The following is a 20,526-nucleotide window of genomic DNA, read 5'->3' as shown; positions in this document are numbered from 1 at the left end:
ACTGCGCCCTGAGGGTGTTTTGGGCTGAAAAAGGGCAAAAATGGGCAAAAAAGGTGACTATAAAAACAGTGGGACTGCAGTGGGAGTTGTGGGCACTGGGGGGGCGGGGGGGTTGGATGGGGGTCCGTAGGGGTCTATAGGGGATTTCTGGGGTGGGATCTGGGGGGTCCCTATAGTGTCACTGAACCCTGAGGGTGTTTTGGGGTGAGAAAGGGCAAAAATGGGCAAAAAGGGTGACTATAAAAACAGTGGGACTGCAGTGGGAGTTGTGGGCACTCGGGGGGGGGGGGGGGGGAGGGGGGCAGTTGGATGGGGGTCAGTAGGGGTCTATAGGGGGTTTCTGGGGTGGGATCTGGGGGTCCCTCTAGTGTCACTGCACCCTGAGGGTGTTTTGGGCTGAAAAAGGGCAAAAAAGGGCAAAAAAGGTGACCATAAAAACAGTGGGACTGCAGTGGGAGTTGTGGGCATTGAGGTGGGGGGGGTCCATAGGGGTCCACAGGGGCCTATGGGGGGCTCTGAGGGTTCCTATAGTGTCACTGTGCCCTGAGAGCGTTTTGGGGTGAAAAAGGTCAAAAATGGGCAAAAAGAGGGACAATAAAAGCAGTGGGACTGCAGTGGGAGTTGTGGGCATTGAGGAAGGGGGCTGGAGGGGGAGGGCCAATAAAGGGTCGGGAGGGGGTTTCATAGGGGTCTACAGGGGGGGCTTTGGGTGTCACTATGGTGTCGCTGTGCCCTGAGAGCGTTTTGGGGTGAAAAAAAGCAAGAATGGGCAAAAAGGTGACCATAAAAACAGTGGGACTGCAGTGGGAGTTGTGGACATTGAGGTGGGGGGGGTCCATGGGGGTCCGTAGGGGTCTATAGGGGGTTTCTGGGGTGGGCTCTGGGGGTCCCTATAGTGTCACTGCACCCTGAGGGTGTTTTGGGGTGAAAAAGGGCAAAAATGGGCAAAAAGAGGGACAATAAAAGCACTGGGACTGCAGTGGGAGTTGTGGGCATTGAGGAAGGGGGCTGGAGGGGGAGGGCCAATAAAGGGTCTGGAGGGGGTTTCATAGGGGTCTACAGGGGGGGCTTTGGGTGTCACTGTGGTGTCGCTGTGCCCTGAGAGCGTTTTGGGGTGAAAAAGGGCAAGAATGGGCAAAAAGAGGAACAATAAAAGCAGTGGGACTGCAGTGGGAGTTGTGGGCACTGGGGGGGGGAAGGGGGGGTTGGATGGGGGTCCGTAGGGGTCTATAGGGGGTTTCTGGGGTGGGATCTGGGGGTCCCTATAGTGTCACTGTGCCCTGAGGGTGTTTTGGGCTGAAAAAGGGCAAAAATGGGCAAAAAGAGGGACAATAAAAGCAGTGGGACTGCAGTGGGAGTTGTGGGCATTGAGGAAGGGGGCTGGAGGGGGAGGGCCAATAAAGGGTCTGGAGGGGGTTTTATAGGGGTCTACAGGGGGGGCTTTGGGTGTCACTATGGTGTCACTGTGCCCTGAGAGCGTTTTGGGGTGAAAAAGGGCAAAACTGGGCAAAAAAGGTGACTATAAAAACAGTGGGACTGCAGTGGGAGTTGTGGGCACTGGGGGGGGGGGGGGGCAGGGTGGGGGTCCATAGGGGTCTATAGGGGGTTTCTGGGGTGGGCTCTGGGGGTCCCTATAGTGTCACTGCGCCCTGAGGGTGTTTTGGGCTGAAAAAGGGCAAAAATGGGCAAAAAAGGTGACCATAAAAGCACTGGGACTACACTGAGGAGTTGTGGGCATTGAGGAAGGGGGCTGGAGGGGGAGGGCCAATAAAGGGTCTGGAGGGGGTTTCATAGGGGTCTACAGGGGGGGCTTTGGGTGTCACTATGGTGTCACTGTGCCCTGAGAGCGTTTTGGGGTGAAAAAGGACAAAAATGGGCAAAAAAGGTGACTATAAAAACAGTGGGACTGCAGTGGGAGTTGTGGGCACTGGGGGGGGGGGGGTCCATAAGGGTCTATAGGGGGTTTCTGGGGTGGGCTCTGGGGGTCCCTATAGTGTCACTGTGCCCTGAGGGTGTTTTGGGGTGAAAAAGGTCAAAAATGGGCAAAAAGGTGACTATAAAAACAGTGGAACTGCAGTGGGAGTGGTGGGCATTGAGGTGGGGGGGGTCCATAGGGGTCCACAGGGGCCTATGGGGGGCTCTGGGGGTCCCTATAGTGTCACTGTGCCCTGAGGGTGTTTTGGGGTGAAAAAGGGCAAAAATGGGCAAAAAAGGTGACTATAAAAACAGTGGGACTGCAGTGGGAGTTGTGGGCATTGAGGAAGGGGGCTGGAGGGGGAGGGCCAATAAAGGGTCTGGAGGGGGTTTCATAGGGGTCTACAGGGGGGGCTTTGGGTGTCACTATGGTGTCGCTGTGCCCTGAGAGCGTTTTGGGGTGAAAAAGGGCAAAAATGGGCAAAAAGGTGACCATAAAAATAGTGGGACTGCAGTGGGAGCTGTGGGCACTGGGGGGGGGGAGGGTAGGGTGGGGGTCCATAGGGGTCTATAAGGGGTTTCTGGGGTGGGATCTGGGGGTCCCTATGGAGTCACTGCGCCCTGAGGGTGTTTTGGGCTGAAAAAGGGCAAAAATGGGCAAAAAGGTGACCATAAAAATAGTGGGACTGCAGTGGGAGCTGTGGGCACTGGGGGGTGGGGGTGGGGGGGTCCATAAGGGTCTATAGGGGGTTTCTGGGGTGGGCTCTGGGGGTCCCTATAGTGTCACTGCGCCCTGAGGGTGTTTTGGGGTGAGAAAGGGCAAAAATGGGCAAAAAGGGTGACTATAAAAACAGTAGGACTGCAGTGGGAGTTGTGGGCACTGGGGGGGGTAAAGGGGGGTTGGATGGGGGTCCGTAGGGGTCTATAGGGGGTTTCTGGGGTGGGCTCTGAGGGTCCCTCTAGTGTCACTGCGCCCTGAGGGTGTTTTGGGGTGAAAAAGGGCAAAAATGGGCAAAAAGAGGGACAATAAAAGCAGTTGGACTGCAGTGGGAGTTGTGGGCATTGAGGAAGGGGGCTGGAGGGGGAGGGCCAATAAAGGGTCTGGAGGGGGTTTTATAGGGGTCTACAGGGGGGGCTCTGGGTGTCACTATGGTGTCACTGTGCCCTGAGAGCGTTTTGGGGTGAAAAAGGGCAAAAATGGGCAAAAAGAGGGACAATAAAAGCAGTGGGACTGCAGTGGGAGTTGTGGGCACTGGGGGGTGGGGGGGGGGGGTCCATAAGGGTCTATAGGGGGTTTCTGGGGTGGGCTCTGGGGGTCCCTATAGTGTCACTGAACCCTGAGGGTGTTTTGGGGTGAAAAAGGGCAAAAATGGGCAAAAAAGGTGACTATAAAAACAGTGGGACTGCAGTGGGAGTTGTGGGCACTGGGGGGGGGGGGGGTTGGATGGGGGTCCATAGGGGTCTATAGGGGGTTTCTGGGGTGGGATCTGGGGGTCCCTATAGTGTCACTTCGCCCTGAGGGTGTTTTGGGGTGAAAAAGGTCAAAAATGGGCAAAAAAGGTGACCATAAAAACAGTGGGACTGCACTGAGGAGTTGTGGGCATTGAGGGGGTGGGGGTTGGGGGGCTGTGGGGATCCATAGGGGGTCTATAGAGGGTTTCTGGGGGGGCTCTGGGGGTCCCTATGGAGTCACTGCACCATGAGAGCGTTTTGGGGTGAAAAAGGGCAGAAAAAGGCAGGAGGGTGGGACACGACGCACTGCGCATGCGCGCTAGGAGGAGGAAAAGGGGCGTGGCCAGAGCTGGATGGGGGCGTGGCCAAAAGAGGTAAGGGCGTGGTCAGCCGCGTTATGGGCGTGGCCCAAAGAGTGTGGGCGTGGTCACACGCGTTGTGGGCGTGGCCATAGGAGGGGGTGGCCACACGCATTGTGGGTGTGGCCATAAGAGGAGGGGGCGTGGCCTCACGCATTGTGGGCGTGGTCAAAGAGAAGGGGCGTGGCCAAAAGAGAATGGGGCGTGGCCACGCGCATTGTGGGCGTGGCCAACACGGCGGCGGCGCGTTGCAGTGAGCGGAGGTAGAACCGTGCGTGCGTGGTGCGCTGTGCGCATGCTCAGCGCAAAACCGGAAGCGGAAGTATTGGGGAGGCGGAAGCGGGAGCTCAGAGCCGGAAGCGGGAGCTGTGCGGGCCGCCATGTCGGGTCGGGGGAAGCTGATCGCCGTGGTGGGGGACGAGGACACCGTGACCGGGTTCCTGCTGGGCGGCGTCGGGGAGATGAACGCGCAGCGCAAACCGAACTTCCTCGTGGTGGAGAAGGAGACCAGCGTGGCAGAGATAGAGGAGACCTTCCGGTATGGGGGGGGGTGGGAATGAGGGGGGGGTAATGGGGGGGGATATAAGGGGGGTCTGTGGGGGGGGGGTACAAGGGGGGAGGTACATGGGGGTACAAGGGGGTCTATGGGGGGATACAAGGGGGGGTTACAAGGGGAGTCCATGGGGGGGTAGGAGGGGGGTCCATAGGGGGGGTACAAGGGGGATCTATGGGGGGTTCCATAATGGGTACAAGGGGGGTCCATGGGGGGGATACAAGGGGGGGGTTACAAAGGGGGTCCATGGGGGGGGGTACAATGGGGGTCTATGGGGGGTTCCATAGGGGGTACAAGGGGGGTCCATGGGGGAGGGGTACGAGGGGGGTCCATAGGGGGTTACAAGGGGAGGGTTACAAAGGGGGTCCATGGGGGGGGGTACAAGGGGGGTCTATGGGGGGTTACAAGGGGGTCCATGGGGGGATACGAAGGGGTCCATAGGGGAATACAAGGGGGGTCCTTGGGGGGGGGCACAAGGGGGGCTACAGGGGTGGGGTATAAGGGGGGTCCATAGGGGGGATACAAGGGGGGCCTATGGGGGGGGGTTACAAGGGGTTCTATGGGGGGATATAAGGGGGTCCATGGGGGGTTACAAGGGGGTCCATAGGAGGGTACAAGGGGAGTCCATGGGGGGGTCCGGGGGGGTCAATGGGGGGATACAAGGGGGAGGTTACAAGGGGGGTCCTTGGGGGGATAAAAGGGGTCCATGGGGGGATTACAAGGGGGTCCATAGGGGGGTACAAGGGGGGTCCATGGGGGGGATACAAGGGGAACACAAGGGGGGGTCCATAGGGGGATACAAGTGGGGTCTATGGGGGGGGTACAAGGGGGGGGTCCATAGAAGAATACAAGGGGGGGGGTCCATGGGGGGAGGTACAAGGGGGGTCTATGGGGGGGATACAAGGGGGTCTATGGGGGGGGGTACAAGGGGTGTCTATGGGGGGTTACAAGGGGGTCCATGGGGGGATACAAAGGGGTCCATGGGGGGGATACAAGGGGTGTGTATGGTGGGGTACAAGGGGGTCTATGGGGGGGTACAAGGGGGGTCTATGGGGGGGTACAAGGGGGGGGTTACAAAGGGGGTCCATGGGGGGGGGTACAAGGGGGGTCTATGGGGGGGTACAAGGGGGGTCTATGGGGGGGTACAAGGGGGTCTATGGGGGGGGGTACAAGGGGGTCTATAGGGGGATACAAAGGGGTCCATGGGGGGGATACAAGGGGGGTCTATGGGGGGTTACAAGGGGGTCTGTGGGGGGGGGTTACAAGGGGGGTCCATGGGGGGATACAAAGGGGTGGTCCATGGGGGGGATACAAGGGGGGTCTATGGGGGGGTACAAGGGGGGGGTTACAAAGGGGGTCCATGGGGGGGGGTACAAGGGGGGTCTATGGGGGGTTCCATAGGGGGTACAAGGGGGGTCCATGGGGGAGGGGTACAAGGGGGGTCCATAGGGGGTTACAAGGGGAGGGTTACAAAGGGGGTCCATGGGGGGGGGTACAAGGGGGGTCTATGGGGGGGGTACAAGGGGGTCTATGGGGGGGTACAAGGGGGTCTATGGGGGGGTACAAGGGGGTCCATGGGGGGGATACAAGGGGGTCCATGGGGGGGTACAAGGGGGTCTATGGGGGGGTACAAGGGGGGTCTATGGGGGGGATACAAGGGGGTCTATGGGGGGGGGGTACAAGGGGGGTCTATGGGGGGTTACAAGGGGGTCCATGGGGGGGGAACAAGGGGAACACAAGGGGGGGTCCATAGGGGGATACAAGTGGGGTCTATGGGGGGGGTACAAGGGGGTCCATAGGAGGGTACAAGGGGGGGGGGTCCACGGGGGGATACAAGGGGGGGTCCATGGGGGGGATACAAGGGGGTCTATGGGAGGTTACAAGGGGGTCCATGGGGGGGTACAAGGGGGTCTATGGGGGGGTACAAGGGGGGTCTATGGGGGGGTACAAAGGGGATCTATGGGGGGGTACAAGGGGGGATAACAAGGGGGTCCATAGGGGGATATAAGGGGGGTCTATGGGGGGGTACAAGGGGGGTCTTTGGGGGGATACAAGGGGGGTCCATGGGGGGGTACAAGGGGGGTCCATGGGGGGATACAAGGGGGATCCATGGGGGGGGTGCAGGGGGGGAGTCCATGGGGGGGTACAAGGGGGTCTATGGGAGGGTAAAAGGGGGGTCTATGGGGGGGGTACAAAGGAGGTCCGTAGGAGGATACAAGTGGGGGGTTACAAGGGGGGTCCATGGCGCCTATGGGATGGGGGGGTCCTGCTGTTCCTCATAGAGTTCCATAACCTCCCCCCCCCCCCCCCACAAGGACATTGAGGTCAGGAGGACATTGGGGTCGCGGTTGTGCTGGGGGGGAGGGTTTGGGGGCTGGGATTGGGGTGGAACCCACATAGTTATGGGGGGGGGGGGATAGGGGGCATTTGGGGTCGGGGTTTGGGATGGGATCCCCATAGTTGGGGGGGGAGAGGTCGCATCCCCCCCCTTAACCAACCCCACAGACCTCATTAACCAACTCCACAGACTCAATCCTACAGCCCCCCCTTAACCCCACAGACCCCCCTTAACCAACCCCACAGCCCCCCCTTAACCCCATAGCCCCCCTTAACCCCACAGCCTCCCCTTAACCAACCCCACAGCCCCCCCTTAACCCCACAGCCTCCCCTTAACGAACGCCACAGACCACCCCCCCTTAACCCTACAGACCCTTTAACCAACCCCACAGCCCCTCCTTAATGAACCCCACAGCCCCCTTAACTCCACAGCCCCCCCCTTAATCAACCCCACAGCCCCCCCCTTAACCAACATTAACCAACCCCCACAGCCTCCCATTAACCCCACAGACCCTTTAACCAACGTCACAGCCTCCCCTTAACCAACCCCACAGACCCCCTAACCAACCCCACATCCCCCCTTAACCCCACAGCCCCTTTAACCAACCACACATCTCCCCCTTAACCCCACAGCCCCCCTTTAACCAACCCCACAGCCCCCCTTTAGCCAATCCCACATCCCCCCTTAACCCCACAGCCCCCCCTTAACCCCACAGCCTCCTTAACCAACCCCACAGCCCCTTTAGCCAATCCCACATCCCCCCTTAACCCCACAGCCCCCCCTTAACCCCACAGCCCCTTTAACCAACCCCACATCCCCCCTTAACCCCACAGCCCCTTTAACCAACCCCACATCCCCCCTTAACCCCACAGCCCCTTTAACCAACCCCACAGCCCCCCTTAACCCCACAGCCCCTTTAACCAACCCCACAAACCTCCCCTTAACCCCACAGCCCCCTTTAACCAACCCCACAGCCCCTTTAACCAACCCCACATCCCCCCTTAACCTCACAGCCCCCCCTTAACCCCACAGCCCCTTTAACCAACCCCACAGCCCCCCTTAACCCCACAGCCCCCTTTAACCAACCCCACAGCCCCCCTTAACCCCACAGCCCCTTTAACCAACCCCACATCTCCCCCTTAACCCCACAGCCCCTTTAACCAACCCCACATCTCCCCCTTAACCCCACAGCCCCTTTAACCAACCCCACAAACCTCCCCTTAACCCCACAGCCCCTTTAACCAACCCCACATCCCCCCTTAACCCCACAGCCCCTTTAACCAACCACACATCTCCCCCTTAACCCCACAGCCCCCCTTTAACCAACCCCACAGCCCCCCTTTAGCCAATCCCACATCCCCCCTTAACCCCACAGCCCCCCCTTAACCCCACAGCCTCCTTAACCAACCCCACAGCCCCTTTAGCCAATCCCACATCCCCCCTTAACCCCACAGCCCCCCCTTAACCCCACAGCCCCTTTAACCAACCCCACATCCCCCCTTAACCCCACAGCCCCTTTAACCAACCCCACATCCCCCCTTAACCCCACAGCCCCTTTAACCAACCCCACAGCCCCCCTTAACCCCACAGCCCCTTTAACCAACCCCACAAACCTCCCCTTAACCCCACAGCCCCCTTTAACCAACCCCACAGCCCCTTTAACCAACCCCACATCCCCCCTTAACCCCACAGCCCCCCCTTAACCCCACAGCCCCTTTACCCAACCCCACATCCCCCCTTACCCCCACAGCCCCTTAACCCACCCCACATCCCCATTGTGTTCCCTGTTCCCCCCCCTTACCCCCCTTTCCCCCCCAGGAGCTTCCTGAGCCGCGATGACATCGGGATCATCCTGATCAATCAGTGTGTGGCGGAGCTGATCCGCCATGCAGTGGAGGCCCACACGCGCTCGCTGCCCGCCGTGCTCGAGATCCCCTCCAAGGAGCATCCGTACGACGCCGCGCGGGACTCGGTGCTGCGCCGCGCCAGGGGCATGTTCACCGCCGACGACCTGCGATAGATAGGGGGCTGACATGGGGGCACCCATATAGGGGGCTGCTATAGGGGACAATACAATAGGGGGCTGCAAAATGGGACACTGCGATATGGGGCACTGTGATATGGGGCACTGCGATATGGGGGGCACCCATAGGGGCTGCTATAGGGGACACTGCGATATGGGGGGCACCCATAGGGGCTGCTATAGGGGACACTGCAATATGGGGGGCACCCATAGGGGCTGCTATAGGGGGGCTGCAATAGGGGGCTGCAAAATGGGACACTGCGATATGGGGCACTGCAATAGGGGGGCTGTGGTATGGGGCTGCGATATGGGGGCACCCATACGGGCTTCTATAGGGGGCTGCTATAGGGGACACTGCGATATGGGGCTCTGCAATACAGGGGCTGTGATATGGGGGCACCTATGGGGGCTGCGATAGGGGGCTGACATATGGGGATACCCATAGGGGCTGCTATAGGGGGCTGATAAATGGGACACTGCGATATGGGGCTCTGCAATACAGGGGCTGTGATATGGGGGCACCCAGAGGGGCTGCTATAGGGGACTGCAATATGGGGGGCACCCATAGGGGCACTGCTATAGGGGGCTGACATATGGGGGCACCCAGAGGGGCTGCTATAGGGGGCACTGCGATATCGGGGGCACCCAGAGGGGCTGCTATAGGGGACACTGCGATATGGGGCACTGTGATACAGGGGCTGCAATATGGGGGCACCCATAGGGGCTGCTATAGGGGGCTGCAAAATGGGACACTGCGATATGGGGCACTGCAATACAGGGGCTGTGATATGGGAGCACCCATACGGGCTGCTATAGGGGGCTGCAATATGGGGGGCACCCATACGGGCTGCTATAGGGGGCTGCAATAGGGGACACTGCAATATGGGGGGCACCCATATAGGGGGCTGCTAAAGGGGGCTGCAAAATGGGACACTGCGATATGGGGGCACCCATACGGGCTGCTATAGGGGGGCTGCTATAGGGGACACTGCAATATGGGGCACTGTGATACAGGGGCTGCAATATGGGGGCACCCATAGGGGCTGCTATAGGGGGCTGCTATATGGGGGCACCCAGAGGGGCTGCTATAGGGGACACTGCAAGATGGGGGGCACCCATAGGGGCTGCTATAGGGGGGCTGCAATAGGGGACAATACAATAGGGGGCTGCAAAATGGGACACTGCGATATGGGGCACTGTGATATGGGGCACTGCGATATGGGGGCACCCATAGGGGCTGCTATAGGGGGCTGCAATAGGGGACAATACAATAGGGGGCTGCAAAATGGGACACTGCGATATGGGGCACTGCTATAGGGGCACTGCAATAGGGGGGCTGTGATATGGGGCTGCAATATGGGGGCACCCATACGAGCACTGCAATAGGGGGGCACTGAGATACAGGGGCTGCAGTATGGGGCATTGCTATAGGGGGCTGCAATAGGGGACACTGCGATACAGGGGCTGCAATAGGGGGCACACAGATGGGGGGCACTGCAATATGGGGCTGCCATAGGGGCTATGATAGGGGCTGCGATATGGGGCACTGCAATAGGGGGCACTGCAATATGGGGGGCTGTGATAGGGGGACACTGCGATATAGGGGTTGCTATAGGGGGCACTGCTATAGGGGGGCTGTGATAGGGGGGCACAGTTACAGGGGGACTGCATTAGGGGGGACACAGTGATAGGGAGCACTTGCGATGGGGGGGCTGAGATAGGGAGCACTGTGATGGGAGCACTGCAATGGGGGGCACTGCTATAGGGGGGCATGGCGCCCTTAAGAAGGGGGGATGGGGGGGGGGTCCCCTCTGCCTGATGGAAGCACAGCAGGAAACATGGAGTGCTGACGGATGGGCCGTGTTGGAGCTGTGTGTGTTGGAACCGTGTTGGAACCGTGTCCCCATAGGGAGCTATTGGTGTCCCCATGTCCCATAGGGAGCTGTTGGTGTCCCCATGTCCCATAGGGAGCTGTTGGTGTCCCCATGTCCCATAGGGAGCTGTTGGTGTCCCCATGTCCCATAGGGAGCTGTTGGTGTCCCCATGTCCCCATAGGGAGCTGTTGGTGTCCCCATGTCCCATAGGGAGCTGTTGGTGTCCCCATGTCCCCATAGGGAGCTGTTGTGTCCCCGTGTCCCCATAGGGAGCTGTTGTGTCCCCATAGGGAGCTGTTGGTGTCCCCATGTCCCATAGGGAGCTGTTGTGTCCCCATGTCCCATAGGGAGCTGTTGGTGTCCCCATGTCCCTATAGGGAAGTGTCAGTGTCCCCATGTCCCATAGGGAGCTGCCGGTGTCCCCATGTCCCCATAGGGAGCTGTTGTGTCCCCATGTCCCATAGGGAGCTGTCAGTGTCCCCATGTCCCATAGGGAGCTGTTGTGTCCCCATGTCCCTATAGGGAAGTGTCAGTGTCCCCATGTCCCATAGGGAGCTGTTGTGTCCCCATGTCCCATAGGGAGCTGTTGGTGTCCCCATGTCCCGTAGGGAGCTGTTGGTGTCCCCATGTCCCCATAGGGAGCTGTTGGTGTCCCCATGTCCCATAGGGAGCTGTTGTGTCCCCATGTCCCCATAGGGAAGTGTCAGTGTCCTCATGTCCCCATAGGAAAGTATTGGTGTCCCCATAGGGGGAAGTACTGGTGCCCCAGTGTCCCCATAAGGAAGTGCTGCTGTCCCCATGTCCCTATAGGGAAGTGCTGTTCCCATAAGGAAGTACTAGCGACCCCATAGGGAAGCATTGCTGGCCCCACGTCCCCATAGGGAAGTGCTGCTGTCTCATTGTCACCGCAGTGTCCCCATAGGGAAGTACCACGTTCCCCATAATGTCCCCATAGGGTAGCACTGATGTCCCCATAATGTCCCCATAGGGTAGCACTGGTGTCCCCATGTCCCCATAGGGCAGCACTGATGTCCCCATAGGGCAGCACTGGTGTCCCCATAGGGCAGCACTGATGTCCCCGAGTCCCCATAGGGCAGCACTGGTGTCCCCATGATGTCCCCATAGGGCAGCACTGGTGTCCCCATGATGTCCCCATAGGGCAGCACTGGTGTCCCCATGATGTCCCCATAGGGCAGCACTGGTGTCCCCATAGGACAGCACTGATGTCCCCATGATGTCCCCATAGGGCAGCACTGGTGTCCCCATAGGGCAGCACTGGTGTCCCCATGATGTCCCCATAGGGCAGCACTGGTGTCCCCATAGGGCAGCACTCATGTCCCCATGATGTCCCCATAGGGCAGCGCTGATGTCCCTATAGGGCAGCACTGATGTCCCCATGTCCCCATAGGGCAGCGCTGATGTCCCTATAGGGCAGCACTGATGTCCCCATGTCCCCATAGGGCAGCGCTGATGTCCCTATAGAGCAGCACTGGTGTCCCCGTGTCCCCATAGGGCAGTGCTGGTGTCCCCATAGAGAAGCATTGTTGTCCCCATAGGGCAGCACTGATGTCCCTATGTCCCCATAGGGCAGCACTGGTGTCTCCCTAGGGAAGCATTAATGACCCCATATTCCTATAGGGCAGTGCTGACGTCCCCATAGGGCAGCACTGATGTCCCCATAGGGCAGCACTGGTGTCCCCATGTCCCTAGAGGGCAGTGCTGGTGTCCCCATAGGGCAGCACTGATGTCCCCCTATTGTCCCCATAGGGCAGCTCTATTGTCCCCTATTATCCCCATAGGGCAGCTCTATTGTCCCCATAGGGCAGCTCTATTGTCCCCTATAGTCCCCATAGGGCAGCTCTATAGTCCCCATAGGGCAGCTCTATTGTCCCCTATAGTCCCCATAGGGCAGCTCTATAGTCCCCATAGGGCAGCTCTATTGTCCCCTATAGTCCCCATAGGGCAGCTCTATAGTCCCCATAGGGCAGCTCTATTGTCCCCTATAGTCCCCATAGGGCAGCTCTATAGTCCCCATAGGGCAGCTCTATTGTCCCCTATAGTCCCCATAGGGCAGCTCTATTGTCCCCATAGGGCAGCTCTATTGTCCCCATAGGGCAGCTCTATTGTCCCCTATTGTCCCCATAGGGCAGCTCTATTGTCCCCTATTATCCCCATAGGGCAGCTCTATAGTCCCTATAGGGCAGCTCTATTGTCCCCTATTGTCCCCATAGGGCAGCTCTATTGTCCCCTATTGTCCCCATAGGGCACACTGCTGTCCCCTATAGTCCCCATAGGGCAGCTCTATTGTCCCATAGGGCACACTGTTGTCCCCTATAGTCCCCATAGGGCAGCTCTATTGTCCCCTATTGTCCCTATACGGCAGCTCTGTTTGTCCCATAGGGCACACTGCTGTCCCCTATAGTCCCCATAGGGCAGCTCTATAGTCCCCTATAGTCCCCATAGGGCAGCTCTATTGTCCCTATAGGGCAGTTTTATTGTCCCCTATTGTCCCATAGCTCCACTCCGCCCCGTCCCGGCTGTGTCCGGTTGTGTCCGGTTGTGTCCGGTTGGTGTCGGTTGTCGCCGTGTCTCGCGTGTCCCGGTCGCGCTGTCACGTGACCCCGTGTCCCACCCCCCCCCACTCCTCGGGTGGGGTTTTATTGTCCCGCAGCTCCGGCCCCAATAAACGCAGCTGTCAATCAATCCATCGATCCATCAATCCATCCATCGATCAATCGATCCATCCATCGATCCGTCAATCACCGGCACGGGGGGGGGGGCAGCGATGGGGCCAACAGCGCCCGGAACGTCCGCGTGTTCCTGGGGGGGGATGGGGACAGAGGGTGGGTGGGGGGATATGGGGACACGGGGGGGACACGGGGGGGGACGTGGGGACACAGAGGGGGGGAATGGGCGGGGGGGGGAATGGGGACAGAGGGGGACACGAGTGGGGGGGGGACGTGGGGTCACGGGTGGAGGGAGGGACACGGGTGTGGGGGGGGACGGGTGATAAAGGGGAACGTGGGGGGGGCGTGGGGACACAGAGACGGGGACGGGTGGGGCGGGGGACGCAGAAGGGGACACGAGTGGGGGGAGGGGGGACACGGGGGGCGTGGGGACGTGGAGGGGGACACGGGGTGGGGGGAGGGGGGAGGGGACACGGTAGGAGGGGACACGGCTGGGGACACGGCTGGGGGGGGAGGTGAGGAGGAGGGGGGGGGACACAGGGGGACACGGGGACACGGGTGGAGGGTGGGGGGGGGCAGGGGGACACGGGGGGTTGGGGGTGGAGGGGACGTGGGGACACAGAGGGTCGGGGGGGCAGAAAGGGGCTGGTGTGGGGGGGGTCACGGAGGGGGCGGGGATATTGGGGGGGGATGGGGACATAGGGTGGGGATGGGGACGTGGGGATACAGAGGGGGACACGGGGGGGGGACGGAATGGGGGGGGAGGGGGGACACGGGTGGGGGGCGGCATGGAGGCGGTAGGGACGTTGGGGGGGCACGGGGGGGATGGGGAATTAGGGGAGGGGTTGGGGGCGGGGCGTAGGGAGGGGGTCGGGGCACGGGGGGGGGCGGGGGGGGGATGTGAGGAGGGGACAAGAAGAGGGATGGGGGACCTGGGGGGGGGCACGGGATGGGGACATTGAGAGGGGATGGGGAAGTGGGGAGGGGGCGCCGAAAGGGGGGGGGGGGGGGGTTGGATACGGGGGGGGAAAGGGGGGGAGGGGATATGGGGGGGGAAAAGGGGGGTGGGGGGGACCCCAATGAGGCACGTAACTGTGCCCCCCCCCCGTGGTTACCTCTCCCCCCGGCAGCGCAGCCCCCGCCTCCGCTCCACACGTTCCTCATCCAGGCGCCGCCGCAGCGTCGCTACGGGACCAACACGGCAGGGGACGGAACGGGGGGCTACGGGACGGGGGGGTCAGTGTGATATGGGGGGACACTGTGATATGGGGGGACACTGTGATATGAGGACACTGTGATATGGGGGCACTGTGATATGGGGGCATTGTGATATGGGGACACTGTGATATGGGGGCACTGTGATATGGGGGCACTGTGATATGGGGAAACTGTGATATGGGGACACTGTGATATGGGGAAACTGTGATATGGGGACACTGTGATATGGGGGCATTGTGATATGGGGACATTGTGATATGGGGGCATTGTGATATGGGGACACTGTGATATGGGGACACTGTGATATGGGGGCACTGTGATATGGGGGCACTGTGATATGGGGACACTGTGATATGGGGCATTGTGATATGGGGACATTGTGATATGGGGACATTGTGATATGGGGACATTGTGATATGGGGACACTGTGATATGGGGACACTGTGATATGGGGGCACTGTGATATGGGGGCATTGTGATATGGGGACATTGTGATATGGGGACATTGTGATATGGGGACATTGTGATATGGGGCAATGCGATATGGGGACACTGTGATATGGGACATTGTGATATGGGGACACTCTGATATGGGGGCACTGTGATATGGGGGCACTGTGATATGGGGACACTGTGATATGGGGGCACTGTGATATGGGGGCATTGTGATATGGGGGCATTGTGATATGGGGGCACTGTGATATGGGGACATTGTGATATGGGGACACTGCGATATGGGGGCACTGTGATATGGGGACACTGTGATATGGGGACACTGTGATATGGGGGCATTGTGATATGGGGGCACTGTGATATGGGGGCATTGTGATATGGGGACACTGTGATATGGGGACACTGTGATATGGGGCAATGCGATATGGGGACACTGTGATATGGGGGCACCGCTCCGGGCCCCCCCACCCCTCCTGTCCCCGTCCCCATCGCCCCTTCCCCCCCCCCAACCATGATACCCAGCTCCCCGCCCCATTGTCCCCAGTGTCCCCCGTCCCCATCTCCCATTAGTCACAATGGCCTCCATGGCCCCAATGTCCCCATGTCACCAATCCCCATTGTCCCCACTGTCCCCATTCCCACTGTCCTGTCCCCATTGTCCCCAATGTTCTCCATGTCCCCCATCCCCAGTGTCCCCTGTCCCCACTGTCCCTGTCTCCCATTGGCCCCAATGTCCCCATCCCCACTGTCCCCATCTCCCCATGTCACCCCTTGTCCCCACCCCCCATTGGCCCCAATGTCCCCATCCCCATGTCCCCCAATCCCCACTGTCCCATCACCATTGTCCCCATACCCAAGGTCCCCAACGTCCCCATTCCAACGTCCCCATTCCAATGTCCCCATTCCCATTGTCCCCACCCCATTGTCCCCGCCCCCCGATGTCACCGATATCCCCCACGTCCCCAACACACCCCCCTCCCCAAAGCCCCCATTCCCAATGTCCCCACTGTCCCCATCCCCAGTGTCCCTATTTGGTGTCCCCATTGTCCCCAATGTCCCCATTGTCTCCAACCCCAATGTCCCCAGTCTCCCTATTCAGTGTACCCCATGTCCCCATTATCCCCAATGTCTCCATGTCTCCAACCCCACTGTCCCCAATGTCCCCATATCCCAGTGTCCCCAACCCCATTGTCCCCATTGTCCCCATATCCCAGTGTCCCCAACCCCATTGTCCCCAGTGTCCCCACTGTCCCCAATCCCCAACCCCATTGTCCCCATTGTCCCCATTCCCAGTGTCCCCAACCCCATTGTCCCCAGTGTCCCCACTGTCCCCAATCCCCAACCCCATTGTCCCCATTGTCCCCATATCCCAGTGTCCCCAACCCCATTGTCCCCAGTGTCCCTATTTGGTGTCCCCTATGTCCCCAATCCCCAACCCCATTGTCCCCATTGTCCCCAATGTCCCCATTATCCCCAACCCCATTGTCTCCAATGTCCCCATTGTCCCCAACCCCAATGTCCCCACTGTCCCCAGTCCCCCAACCCCATTGTCCCCAGTGTCCCCAGTGTCCCCATATCCCACTGTCCCCAACCCCATTGTCCCCATTGTCCCCATTGTCCCCATTCCCAGTGTCCCCAACCCCATTGTCCCCAGTGTCCCTATATGGTGTCCCCTATGTCCCCACTGTCCCCAGTGTCCCCATGTCTCCAACCCCAATGTCCCCACTGTCCCCAGTGTCCCTATTTGGTATCCCCTATGTCCCCATTATCCCCCAACCCCATTGTCCCCACTGTCCCCATTGTCCCCAACCCCAATGTCCCCAGTGTCCCCAATCCCCAACCCCATTGTCCCCAATGTCCCCATGCCTCCAGCCCCACTGTCCCCATTGTTCCCATTCCCAGTGTCCCCAACCCCATTGTCCCCATTGTCCCCAATGTCCCCATGTCTCCAACCCCAGTGTCCCTATATCCCAGTCCCCCCCATGTCCCCACTGTCCCCATGTCCCCATTGTCCCCATGTCCCCCCCATGTCCCCCCCATGACACACCTGCAGTGGTGGCTCTGGGGGCAGCGGTGACAGCGGCACAGGGCGACAGGGGGGTGGGCTGTTGTGGGGCACAGGGTGGGGTGGGGACCCCCGGATTTGGGGTACGGGGTGGGGTGGGGGGTCCCTGCGTTGAGGTACAGGGGGGATGGGGACCCCAAGATACGGGGCATGGAGTCGGATGGGACATCAAGATATGGGGCATGGGGTTGGATGGGGAACCCTGGATTTGGGGTACAGAGTGGGGTGGGGGGATCCCTGTTTTGGGGTACAGGGGGGGATGGGGACCCCTGGATTTGGGGTCTGGGGTCGGATGGGGACCTCAAGATATGGGGTATGGGGTTGGATGGGGACCCCAAGATATGGGACATGGGGTCGGATGGGGAGCCCTGGATTTGGGGTATGGGGATGGATGGGGACCCCCGGATTTGGGGTATGGGGTTGGATGGGATCCCAAGATATGGGGTATGGGGTTGGATGGGGACCCCAAGATATGGGACATGGGGTCGGATGGGGAGCCCTGGATTTGGGGTATGGGGTGGGGTGGGGGGGTCCCTGCTTTGAGATACAGGGGGGGATGGGGACCCCAAGATATGGGGTATGGGGTTGGATGGGGACCCCAAGATATGGGACATGGGGTCGGATGGGGAGCCCTGGATTTGGGGTATGGGGTGGGGTGGGGGGTCCCTGTTTTGGGATACAGGGGGGGATGGGGGATCCCTGTTTTGGGGTACAGGGGGGGATGGGGACCCTTGGATTTGGGGTATGGGGTCAGATAGGGACCCCAAGATATGGGGTATGGGGTCAGATGAGGACCCCAAGATATGGGGTATGGGGTTGGATAGGGACCCCTGGATTTGGAGTATGGGGTCAGATGGGGACCCCTGGATTTGGGGTATGGGGAGGGATGGGGGGTCCCTGTTTTGGGATACAGGGGGGGATGGGGACCCCAAGATATGGGGCATGGGGTCGGATGGGGAGCCCTGGATATGGGATATGGGGTTGGATGGGGACCCCCGGATTTGGGGTACGGGGTGGGGTGGGGGGGTCCCTGTTTTGGGATACAGGGGGGGATGGGGACCCTTGGATTTGGGGTATGGGGTCAGATAGGGACCCCAAGATACGGGGTATGGGGTTGGATGGGGACCCCTGGATTTGGGGTATGGGGTCGGATGGGGACCCCCGGATTTCAGGTACAGAGTGGGGTGGGGGGTCCCTGTTTTGGGATACAGGGGGGGATGGGGACCCCAAGACACAGGGTATGGGGTCGGATGGGGACCCCAAGATACGGGGTTTGGGGTCAGATAGGGACCCCAAGATATTGGGTATGGGGTTGGATGGGGACCCCAAGATACGGGGTATGGGGTTGGATGGGGACCCCAAGATATGGGGTATGGGGTCGGATGGGGACCCCAAGATATGGGGTATGGGGTTGGATAGAGACCCCAAGATATGGGGTATGGGGTTGGATGGGGACCGCAAGATACGGGGTATGGGGTCAGATAGGGACCCCAAGATATGGGGTATGGGGTCGGATAGAGACCCCAAGATATGGGGTATGGGGTCGGATGGGGACCCCTGGATTTGGGGTACGGAGTGGGGTGGGGGGTCCCTGTTTTGGGATACAGGGGAAAATGGGGACCCCAAGATATGGGGTATGGGGTCGGATGGGGACCCCTGGATTTGGGGTATGGGGTCGGATGGGGACCCCCGGATTTCAGGTACAGAGTGGGGCGGGGGGTCCCTGTTTTGGGATACATGGGGGGATGGGGACCCCAAGATACGGGGTATGGGGTCAGATAGGGACCCCAAGATACGGGGTATGGGGTCAGATAGGGACCCCAAGATACAGGGTATGGGGTCAGATAGGGACCCTAAGATATGGGGTATGGGGTCGGATGGGGGACCCCAAGATATGGGGTATGGGGTCGGATGAGGAACCCCGGATTTGGGGTACAGAGTGGGGTGGGGGGTCCCTGTTTTGGGATACATGGGGGGATGGGGACCCCAAGATACGGGGTTTGGGGTCAGATGTAGACCCCAAGATATGGGGTATGGGGTCAGATAGGGACCCCAAGATACGGGGTATGGGGTCGGATGGGGAGCCCCGGATTTCAGGTACAGAGTGGGGCGGGGGGTCCCTGTTTTGGGATACAGGGGGGGATGGGGACCCCAAGATATGGGGTCTTGGGTCAGATGGGGACCTCAAGATAGGGGGTATGGGGTTGGATGGGGACCCCTGGATTTGGGGTATGGGGTCGGATGGGGACCCCAAGATAGGGGGTATGGGATCAGATAGGGACCCTAAGATATGGGGTATGGGGTCGGATGGGGACCCCTGGATTTGGGGTATGGGGTGGGATGGGGACCCGCTATTCTGGGGTGCAGAAAGGGATGGAGACCCCAAATCTTGGAATGGGGGATGGGATGGGGACCCTAAATGTTGGGATGTGGGGCACAATGGGGACCCTAAGACCTGGCCTATGGGGTGAGATCGGGACCCCCCGTTTTGGGGGGCAGGAAGCGGTGGGGACCCCAAATCTTGGGCTATGGGGTGGGATGGGGACCCCACATCTCGGTCTATGGGGTGGGATGGGGATCCCCTGCTTTGGGGTATGGGGTCAGATGGAGACCCCAGTCTATGGGGTGCGGGCTCAGATGGAGACCCCACATCTCGGGCTATGGGGTGGGGTGAGGACCCCCTGCTTTGGGGTATGGGGTTGGATGGAGACCCCAGCTTATGGGGTGCGGGCTCAGATGGGGACCCCACATCTTGGGCTATGGGGTGGGGTGAGGATCCCCTGCTTTGGGGTATGGGGTCAGATGGAGACCCCAGTCTATGGGGTGAGGGCTCAGATGGGGACCCCAAATTATGGTCTATGGGGTGGGGTGGGGATCCCCTGCTTTGGGGTATGGGGTTGGATGGAGACCCCAGTCTATGGGGTGAGGGCTCAGATGGGGACCCCACATCTCGGGCTATGGGGTGGGATGGGGATCCCCTGCTTTGGGGTATGGGGTCGGATGGAGACCCCAGTCTATGGGGTGCAGGCTTAGATGGGGACCCCACATCTCGGGCTATGGGGTGGGGTGGGGATCCCCTGCTTTGGGCTATGGGGTCAGATGGAGACACCAGTCTATGGGGTGCAGGCTCAGATGGGGACCCCACATCTCGGGTTATGGGGTGGGGGAGGATCCCCTGCTTTGGGGTGGGGGTGCAGGAAAGGGCACAGACCCCAAATCTCGGGCTATGGGGTGGGATGGGGACCCCAAATGTTGCAGTGTAGGGTGGGATGGAGACCCCCCGATATGGAGGTGGGGGGGGGATGGGGGTCCTCAGGCCTTTTGCCCCCCCCTCAAAACATCGGGACCCCCTGGGGGACGTTGGGGGGGCCCGGCGCACCCCCAGGAGAACCATGGAGGGGGGCGGGCACAGCTGGGGCTGGGGGGGGGGCTTCAGGGGGGGTGGGGAGGGGGCTGGGGGTCCTTGAGGGCGGCGGCGCAACAGCAGAAGGACCAAAGGGGGGGGGGGGCAGGGAGGGGGGGTCCAGGGGGGCTCCTGGGGGGCTCCGTCTGTGGGGAGAAAGGAGGGGGGGGGGTCAAAGTGAGGCCCC

General features: G+C 60.4%; 1 protein-coding gene and 1 long non-coding RNA gene across 3 annotated transcripts; one reads left to right on the top strand and one right to left on the bottom strand.

Moving 5' to 3' along the window:
- Positions 1 to 4,066: 4,066 nt before the first annotated feature.
- Positions 4,067 to 13,216, top strand: LOC107307410 (V-type proton ATPase subunit F). The gene is made up of 3 exons (XM_085535596.1): positions 4,067 to 4,263; positions 8,435 to 8,683; positions 9,100 to 13,216. The coding sequence occupies exons 1-2, from the start codon at positions 4,106 to 4,108 to the stop codon at positions 8,634 to 8,636; spliced, it is 360 nt and encodes a 119-aa protein (XP_085391722.1). The 5' UTR covers positions 4,067 to 4,105; the 3' UTR covers positions 8,637 to 8,683; positions 9,100 to 13,216.
- On the bottom strand, positions 12,488 to 14,992 carry LOC146751101 (uncharacterized). 2 transcript variants are annotated; one of them, XR_014941904.1, is made up of 3 exons: positions 14,316 to 14,992; positions 12,782 to 13,333; positions 12,488 to 12,609 (listed from the first exon to the last, which is right to left on the bottom strand). It is a non-coding gene; the product is annotated as an uncharacterized LOC146751101 (long non-coding RNA). The 2 variants fall into 2 exon arrangements; XR_014941905.1 differs by lacking the exon at positions 12,488 to 12,609 and having other exon boundaries at positions 12,772 to 12,812; positions 12,919 to 13,333; positions 14,316 to 14,983.
- Positions 14,993 to 20,526: the final 5,534 nt, after the last annotated feature.

Source organism: Coturnix japonica, unplaced genomic scaffold (assembly GCF_054131305.1).
Source record: "Coturnix japonica strain WE unplaced genomic scaffold, WE-NBRP24 Scf138, whole genome shotgun sequence".
In the NCBI taxonomy this organism is placed as follows: Eukaryota; Metazoa; Chordata; class Aves; order Galliformes; family Phasianidae; genus Coturnix; species Coturnix japonica.
Note: the sequence above shows the minus strand (reverse complement) of the source record. Positions and strands in the feature narration are given on the sequence as shown.

What these genes read in the sequence shown, in the direction of transcription:
- LOC107307410 (XM_085535596.1), top strand. Translation starts at nt 4,106, where the DNA reads ATGTCGGGTCGGGGGAAGCTGATCGCCGTGGTGGGGGACGAGGACACC. An exon ending in GAGATAGAGGAGACCTTCCG is followed by an intron (nt 4,264 to 8,434) that starts GTATGGGGGGGG and finishes TTTCCCCCCCAG; the next exon opens with GAGCTTCCTGAGCCGCGATG.